The following is a 9,185-nucleotide window of genomic DNA, read 5'->3' as shown; positions in this document are numbered from 1 at the left end:
TTATGTCCCATTATCCGAAATGACGATTTCTGGGATGCCGAACCGGGTTATCACCTGCCTCCACATTAACTTTCTACAATTGGATGAGGATATGCTGGATAGCGGTTCAGCCTCTATCCATTTGGTGTAGTAGTCGACGGCAACTATGAGGTACTTGACTTGCCCTGGGCCAACCGGGAAGGGCCCCAAGAGGTCGACTCCCCACTGTGCAAAAGGTCGGGAAGACATCAGTAGGCTTAGCTCGGAAGCTGGTGCTCTGTGGAAGTTGGCGTTCTGTTGACACTTGGCGCATTTCTTCACGAATTCTCTGGAGTCATTCATCATTGACGGCCAGTAATATCCAGCTCGGATGAGCTTCCTTGCTAGGGGTTTGCCCCCGATATGGTGGCTGCAGCATCCCTCATGGACTTCTCTGAGCACGTAGTCCGTCTGGTCGGGGTATAGGCACTTCAGCAAAGGTTGGCTAAGTCCCTTTTTGAATAGCTGGTCCTGTATGACCGTGTACTTGGCAGCCTCCCTTCTCAATGCTTTGGCTTCCTTTCCATCCGTAGGGAGTTTGCCGTTTTTCAAGAAATTGGTGATGGGGTCCATCCAGGAGGGGCTCATCGTGGTCAGGTGTAGGGTAACTGTGGGCTCTTTCGCGATGCCTTGAATGAGGGAGCGGTTGCCGGTCCCAGGTTTCGTGCTTGCCAACTTGGATAGGAGGTCTGCTCGTGTGTTTCTTTCCCTTGGGATGTGCTGGACCGTGACCTCCTCAAATTGTTTTCTCAGTTCTTTGACCCTTTCCAAGTATTTTTGTAGCAGCGAGTCTCTGGCTTGGTAGCTTCCATTTACTTGCGCGGTGACGACCTGCGAGTCACTGCATACCTCCAACCTTGTAGCCCCGACTTCCCAAGATAGAACCAAGCCCCCCAGAAGGGCTTCGTATTCTACTTGGTTGTTTGATACGGGAAACTCGAACTTGACTGATTGTTCGTAAATGACTCCGGCCGGGATTTCTAAGATGATCCCGGCGCCCCCGGTCGTCTGGTTGGAAGCCCCGTCCACAAGGAGCTTCCACCGTGTGCCCGTATCCTCGGCTCCGGTTACTTCCACTAGGAAGTCCGCTATCGCTTGCGCCTTGATCGCGTGTCGGGGTTCGTAGCTCAGATCGTATTGGGACAGCTCGATGGCCCAGGTTATCATCCTCCCCGCCAAATCAAGTTTTTGGAGCACCTGACGTATCCCATAGTCCGTTCTCATGACCAATCGGTGGCTCTGGAAGTATTGTCGTAGTTTGCGGGAAGAGATCAAGAGTGCTAGTGCCAATTTTTCCTGCTTGTTGTACCTGAGTTCTGCCCCTTGCAGCGCTTTACTCACGAAGTAGATCGGTTTCTGGGCCTTCCCTTCTTCTCGCACCAGCACCGCTGCAAGCGCTCCTTCTGTTATGGCTAGGTATAGGTAGAGTGGTTCGCCGGCTCTGGGTTTCCCGAGCACATGGGGTGTTGCTAGGATTTTTTTGAAGTGGTTGAATGCCTCCTCGCACGCAGAGGTTCATTCAAACGCTATTCCTTTCTTCATCAGGTTGAAGAAGGGTAGGGCCTTTGCTGCCGATGCACCGAGGAAACGGGACAATGCAGTGAGCCTTCCCGCCTGCCGCTGAATGTCTTTGATGCAACCCGAACTCCTCATCTGGAGTATCGCTTGGCACTTTTCGGGGTTGGCTTCCACTCCCCTTTGGGTTATCATGAAACCCAGGAACTTTTCGGCCTCCATGGCAAAGGCACACTTTAGCGGGTTGAGCCTCATGCCGTGTTGTCGGAGGGATGTGAACACATTCTCCAGGTCGCTTAGGAGGTCTTCAGGTCGGGCGGTCTTTGCGAGGATATCGTCCACGTAGACTTCTACCGTTTTGCCGATAATATTGCTGAATATTTTGTTCATCAGCCTCTGGTACGTCGTCCCTGTGTTTTTCAGACCAAAAGGCATCACCTTGTAGCAGTAAGTCCCTCCTGGCGTTATGAACGCCGTTTTATCCTCATCTGGCCGGTGCATCGGTATCTGGTTGTAGCCGGAGTAGGCATCCATGAAGCTCAGATACCGGTACCCCGCGGCCGCGTCGACGAGTGTATCAATGTTGGGAGGGGGTAGCAGTCCTTGGGACATGCCTTGTTGAGATCAGAGTAGTCTACACACATCCTCCATCTCCCATTGTTCTTTTTTACCAGGACCACATTTGACAACCAGGTAGAATAGTCTAGTTCTCGGATAAACCCTGCTTCAAGGAGGCTGGCCGTTTGTCTGGCCACTTCCTCTGCCCTTTCTTGAGACATTTTTCTTCTTCTTTGAGCCACTGGTTTGGCTTCCGGCCTGATGGCTAGGCGGTGTGACATAAGTCCGGAGTCTATCCCCGGCATATCGGCAGGTGTCCAAGCAAACAAATTGCTATTGGCTCTAATCATTTCCATCAAGGGCTCTTTTAATTCATGGGGGAGGTTCCTATTCATGAACGTGAACTTGTCCTCCGTGTTCCCGACCCTGAACTTTTCCAGGTCCCCTTCTGGTTCGGGCCTGGGCTTGTCGTCAATTCTGGCATCCAGGTCTCGAGAAATACCCCCGATGCTTCCCTAGATTTCTTTCTTAATGAGAGACTGGCATTGTCGCAAGTGACCGCCGTTTCCAGGTCTCCCCTCACAGATCCTACTGACCCCTCTTCAGTTATGAACTTCATTACCAACATCCTCGTACTGATGACTCCTCCTAGGTCGTTGATGGTCTTTCTCCCCAAGATGATGTTGTAGGCGGTGGAGTCTCGTAGGATCACGAACTCCGCCATTATCGTTCTTCTCCCCTGGCCTTGTCCCAATGAGGTCGGCAGGGTGATTATGCCATCCGGCTTGATGAAATGGTCGCCAAGCCCTACGACGCCGTGCTGGTGAGTCTGTAGGTCGGCGTCCCTTAGGCCTAAAGCGTCGAACACATTGCGGAACATGATGTTCGAGTTTGCCCCCCGTATCTACAAGGATTCGCTTGACGAGACCGGTTCCTACTCTGGCCGTTATGACCATGGGAGGGCTCTCTCCAACTTCGTCGAACCATTGATCCTCCGGGCCGAACGAAATGGATGGGTGCTTTCTCGTGCCTCGTGCGGAGGACGAGGATACCGCCAGGACTTTGGCGCCTTTCCTGTGTGCCGACCTTGACCTAGGTACCGCATTCCTAGCTGTTACCACGTTCACTATTGTGAGGCCTTGGTCGTCGTCCTCCGGTTCTTGGCGTCGCTTTGCTGCCCGTGTCCTGTCTTCGCCGTTGTGGTCGCGATTCCGTCTTCTCGGCTCTCTAATGAGATGGGAGAATTCAACTAGCTTTCCATCCCTGATCGCTTGTTCCAATGCATCCTTCAGGTCGAAGCAATCCTGTGTCTTGTGCCCATAGCCCTTGTGATAGTCACAGTAGAGGCTTCGGTTTCCCCCTGTTCGTTCCTTTAGTGGTCGGGGCTTCGACAGGATCCCCTTTTCGGTGATCTGTTGATAAACTTCCATGATTGGTGCAGTAAGGGGAGTGTAATTAGTGAACTTTCTGACCCGAGAGAAAGGCCTGGGTGCTTTGTTCGGACCGCCGTCTCTGGCGTGTTCCTTTTGTCTTTCTCCATTCCCACGGTGCCGGTCTTGATTGTGGGAGGGCTGCCGTTTGTTGGCGGCCATGACTTGGCTGACTTCCTCATCGTTGATGTACTCCCTGGCTACACATTGGATCTCCTGCATTGTCCACACCGACTTCGTGGTGAGGTGCTTTCTGAAGTCCTCGTTCAGAAGTCCGTTTGTCAGGAACAAGCTTGCAACTGAGTCCGTCAGCCCGTCTATTTTCAGGCACTCGTCATTGAATCGGTCTAGGTATTTCTTGATTGGATCTCCGGGCCGCTGGGTCACCCCAAGCAGGTTGATTGGGTGCTTCGCTTTTGCAATTTTAGTCGTAAATTGGGCTAGGAAGGTACGGCTGATGTCCGCAAAACTGGTTACTGAGCCCTGCAGGAGGTTATTGAACTACCGTATCGCAGGTCCCGCCAGGGTGACTGGGAAAGCGCGGCACCTTACCTTGTCTCCCACTCCTTCCAGGTTCATCCTGGTCTCAAAGGCCATGAGGTGTTCCAGCGGGTCTTGCGTTCCGTCATACCTCATGTCCGTTGGCTTGTCAAAGTGCTTTGGCAGCCGGACTTCGAGGATGGAACGATGGAACGGGGTCGCTCCCATTATCATAGGTCCCCGAGTTCTCATTGTTCTCCCTTCGTCGTTCTCCCGACGAGCGTCCTCATGGTCACGATCCGTGGTACGCCGCCTCTTGTGCCTGGTGTAGATGATGGGGTTGTGGCGTCTTCTTGCGCGCCCTCTCTCCCCGGCGCTCTCGGATTCAGCCCGTGGGCTAGCTGTACGTCGGGAGTGGCTCCTCGAGTGAGAACGAGAGTGGCTTTGCTCAGTGGTGTGCTGGTCGTGTTCCCGGTCTGCTAGCCGGCGTTCCAAGTCTTGCATCCTGTGTCGCAGCTCTTGGATCATTCTGGCACTGTTGTCGCCCGTTCCTCCGAAGGGTCATGGAGATCGTGTGGTTCGTCTCGGAGGGGACCTCACGCGCTGTCGAGAGGAAGTCACGGAGGGCTCCCTTTTGCGCTCGGTCTCATGGCCTGTTCCACCTGGGCCCAGTACAACTTCCATTCAGGCCGATCCCCATAGACGGCGCCAATGTTCGGTAAGTCGGATACCGGACGGGTTGCGTTGATATTCTGATCGAGAAAGGGGGAGTCGTCTAATCACACGTCTCTGGGCTGAGGGTAAGCGAGATCCCGAACTCTTCGGATGAAAAGGGGGGTGTCACCTGCAAGGACACTCCGACGCTCAAGTCAGTGAAGTGTGCAGGCGAGTAAAGATAGGATGGTTTGTGACGTACCTTGGGGGAAGGGTAGGTCCTTCCCCATATATACCGTGTCAGAGGTGGGCCCTGCAAAGGCAGGCCCACCTTCTTCAAGGCCTCCCTTGCACAGCTGTAGTGAAGATGTCAGGGACGCGTGTCCGGGTCGGCGATCGGGCGCCTTGCTCCTAACCGTTCGGGTCGGGTGGTGCCCGGGTTGGGCCGGCCCACATTCAGTTTGGGCCAGGCCATAACAAATATATATGACTTTTTATGATAATAAAATAAAAATAAAAAATATGAAATAATATTGTGTATATTTAAGTTAATTTTAATCTTTTTTAATAACCAGATTTGTCATAACGTAATTGATAAATAATGACAGTTAATACAGATTAGATATGTTTTGAGTATGCTATACATTTTATAATTTTGTATAAAACAATATTAGTGTTAATTTATATATTTATTATTGGGTTTTAAAAATAAAAAGTATTTGTATTGTTAGTATTTTTCAAACCTTCCTCAACTCTTACCGTGATTGGGCCTAAAAGATCACCTACCTCATTGGAATCCAATCAATTTTCATTTGATAGTGCTGTACATTCACATAATCATAGGTGAATTAACTTTAGCGAGATAACAATATGGTATTTAGTTACTACATAAGTATTTTTATATATAGAATTATTAATCAATTATGTATAGCTTCTGATAAAAATAATACAACATGGATATTGTTTCTTAGGTAAAAGATAACAGATTGACAAAAAAAATTAATTACAATGGGTATATTCATTTTAAAAAATATTTTTTTATGTAATATTATAAAAAATATCATGGTCACCCCGAATTATTAGAAGTTCAACTTCCATCGAGAGCAGTAGAATGCCTAAGTTGAGACATTTTCAGACTATAATATTTATCAAATAAATAATTAATAAAACACTCATCCATACCTTCTCATTTTGAGTACATTTATACATAAAAAAAAGTTAAAATAGCAGAAGCAATAAAAATAGTGATTTTTATAATTTTATGTGGTTATCTATATATAAAAGAGCAAAAGACCATGATTATCTAACAAAATTAATTTTATTTATTGCATTCAATTTGAATAATTAAAATATCATCTTATTTTTATTTAGTCCTTAATTCACATGATTTAAATTTAGCTCAATAAATATGATTTAATTTAATTAGGGTAAAGTATATTTTTTGTCCCTAAAGTTTGGTCAAAGTTTCAAAAATACCCCTAAGTTTTATTTTGTTTCAATTTTGTCCCAAAAATTTTCGATTTGCATCAAATATACCCTAAACGGCTAAATTTTCAAAAAATTTAAGACTAATCTAACAATAATACATGAAAATTATGCTTGATTTGCTTGTGTTGAGGGTTGTTCTTATGATATTGTTATTGAATTAATCTTAAATTTTTTGAAAAATTAGCTGTCAGGGGTATATTTGATACAAATCGAAAACTTTTGGAACAAAATTGAAACAAAATAAAACTTAGGGGTATTTTTGAAACTTTTGTTAAACTTTAGGGATAAAAAGTATACTTTACCCATTTAATTATTAGTGAAAAATATCTCGAGAACCTAGTTTATTCATAGATTTATTATTTTAATAATTAATTAATTAATCTAATTAATTAATACAGATAATTAGTATAATTAATTTTATTTAATAAATTACAAAATACTAATAGAATATTAAAAGAAATAAATTCAAAAATACTACCAAATTAAATTGATATAAATTATAATAAATTATGTGATATTTAAATATATAATCAAATTAATTAGTTGATATAGTTAATTTATCATAATAAATTATATTTAATGAGTTAAAAGAAATAAATTACTAAACACTCTTATAAACATGTCACGTCAACTCCATCATTAAGCGCAGAAACCTGATTTTTATATAATAGAATAGATAATAAATAGAATATATGAGAATATGATATGTGACCTATTTTAATTATGAAATTGCTATTATATAATAGATTTTTTATGAATTCTTATTGTTTGTTCGTTGCTAATTTTTACATAATTACTTAATAATTTTCGCTTATGAAACTATCAACTACCTAACATTATGATTTAATTAATAAAAACGATACCATTAATATTTTTTCATAAGTCTTGTTTTTATTTATAGTTAGAAAATAGCAATAAATAAATTTATTTCCTTAATAAATGTTAATTTTATTGTCAAATTCTATATTACCTTTAAAATTTTAGCGTAATTGAGTTTAATTTCTACATTTTGAAATGAATTTACACGAAAAAATTAATGTGTAAATCACATTATTATTACAAAATTACTTTTTTAATATAATTAGTGGTGCTTATTTGAACCATTAAATTTAGCTTCTAATGATATTAAAGTTAACCTATTTTATTATCTTGTGCCTTCAAAGAATTTATACGACTGACATAAAAATATAACAATTGAAAAAAAAATCATTACAATGGGTATATTAATTTTAACAAATATTCTTCTATACTATAAAAAAATACATTTGCCACTTTGAATTGCTACAGGTCAATTTAATTTCTATCCACAGTAGTAGAATGTCTAAATTGAGATATATTCATCAAACAAACAATCAATAAAACACTCATCCATACTTTCTCATTTTGGGTACATTTATATATAAAAGAAATTATACATAAAGAAAAAAAAGAAGAAAAAAAGAGTTGAAATTGAAAGAGCGATAAAAATCACGATTCTTATAATTTTGTGTGGCCATCTATATATAGTAGACAAGACAACTATGATTATCTAATAAAATTAATTTGTATTTATTACACTCAACTTGAATAAGTAAGAAATTATCTTATTTTAATTTAGTCCTTAATTCACATAATTTGAATTTAGCTCAATATATATGATTTGATTTGATTTAATTATTAGTTGAAAATATGTCAATTGCCTATTTTATTCATAGATTTTTTATTTTAATGACTAATAAATTAATCAAATTAATTAATTAGTACATACAATAAATTTAGTTTAATAAATTAAAATAAATAAATTAAAAAATGCTAACAGAATATTAAAATAAATAATTTAGGAAATACTACCAAATTAAATTGATATAAATTATAATAAATTACATGATATTTAAATATCTAATCAAATCAATTAGTTGATATAGTTAGTTTATCGTAATAACTTGTATTTAATGAGTTAAAAGAAGTAAATCAGAAAACACTCTTAAGTACAGAAATTCAATTTTTATATAATAGAATAGATAGAATAGATTATTATTTTGATCCTCAAAGATTCTATTTTTGACAAAATAAGCATTGAAAGAAAAAAATGATATTTTGAAGTGGTTCAAAAACAAAGGTGGTTTTTCAATATCTTTCTATCTTTCGAAAAAAAAAAAATATATCGGCCAGCTTGTATCCACTTAACAAAAGTGTTTTTCGTCCTTTTCCGTCTTTCTAATTGTCCATAACAAACTATTTCTCTGTGTTTAACAAAACGGCCCTAAAGACGCACCATCGATTGGGCAATCATTTTTTTGTAGATTCTTTTCTTATTTTACTTTTCAGCTTTGGTCCAAAGTTTGAATCAGTAGTACCATGGTCCAATAATGTTTAGCCCAAAAAGAAAATGTGTCTATATCTGAGTTTGTTACTTTGACGTTGATCAAGACCAAAAATGAAGCTTTGAAGTTGACCAAAAACAAAAGAACAGGTAATCAGGTATCACTCTGGAGTTCTACTGAGTTCAGGGTTTCAGACCATAAATGTTCACGAGTCATAGATAATGAGCCAAGAGAATTATGCATCTCATATTCTTAATAGTAAGAAACTTATGCATAATTAATTTTAGTTAAAAACCTATATGCTACAAAGAAAATAGTTAGCCTATTTGTTCTATATTCTTAAATTTAAGAATGAGAAGACAGAAGAAATTAAAATTTATAGAAATCACAATCATCTCAGTCTTATACAAATAGAAAAATATTTAAAGAGTTACTTATTTGAACGGAGAAAATTATGTATCTCATAGCTTCAATTGTCAGAAAATTATGCATAACTAATTTGGTTAAAAAATTAAGTGTTCTCTCGAAAATAGTAAGTTTATTTGTCATTTACCCTTAAGAAGATGAAAGAAATTAAAATTTGTAGATGTCACAATCAACTCAATGTTTATATCGAACAAAAAATAGAAAAAAAAAAAAAAAGGGCAAGAGTTAAGACATCAATCCAAAATCGAAGAATTGCTTACTGGGAAACATGATTCCTAAGCTTGACAACAACATGCATGGCCGAGATTGAAAA

At 40.2% G+C, this 9,185-nt stretch overlaps 1 protein-coding gene across 1 annotated transcript; it reads right to left on the bottom strand.

Moving 5' to 3' along the window:
• On the bottom strand, positions 1–1,755 carry LOC112769586 (uncharacterized). The gene is made up of 2 exons (XM_025814087.1): positions 1,544–1,755; positions 1–1,459 (listed from the first exon to the last, which is right to left on the bottom strand). The coding sequence occupies exons 1-2, from the start codon at positions 1,753–1,755 to the stop codon at positions 1–3; spliced, it is 1,671 nt and encodes a 556-aa protein (XP_025669872.1).
• Positions 1,756–9,185: the final 7,430 nt, after the last annotated feature.

This window comes from Arachis hypogaea, chromosome 18, assembly GCF_003086295.3.
Source record: "Arachis hypogaea cultivar Tifrunner chromosome 18, arahy.Tifrunner.gnm2.J5K5, whole genome shotgun sequence".
Classification (NCBI taxonomy): Eukaryota; Viridiplantae; Streptophyta; class Magnoliopsida; order Fabales; family Fabaceae; genus Arachis; species Arachis hypogaea.
This window is presented reverse-complemented; position numbering and strand designations above follow the sequence as displayed.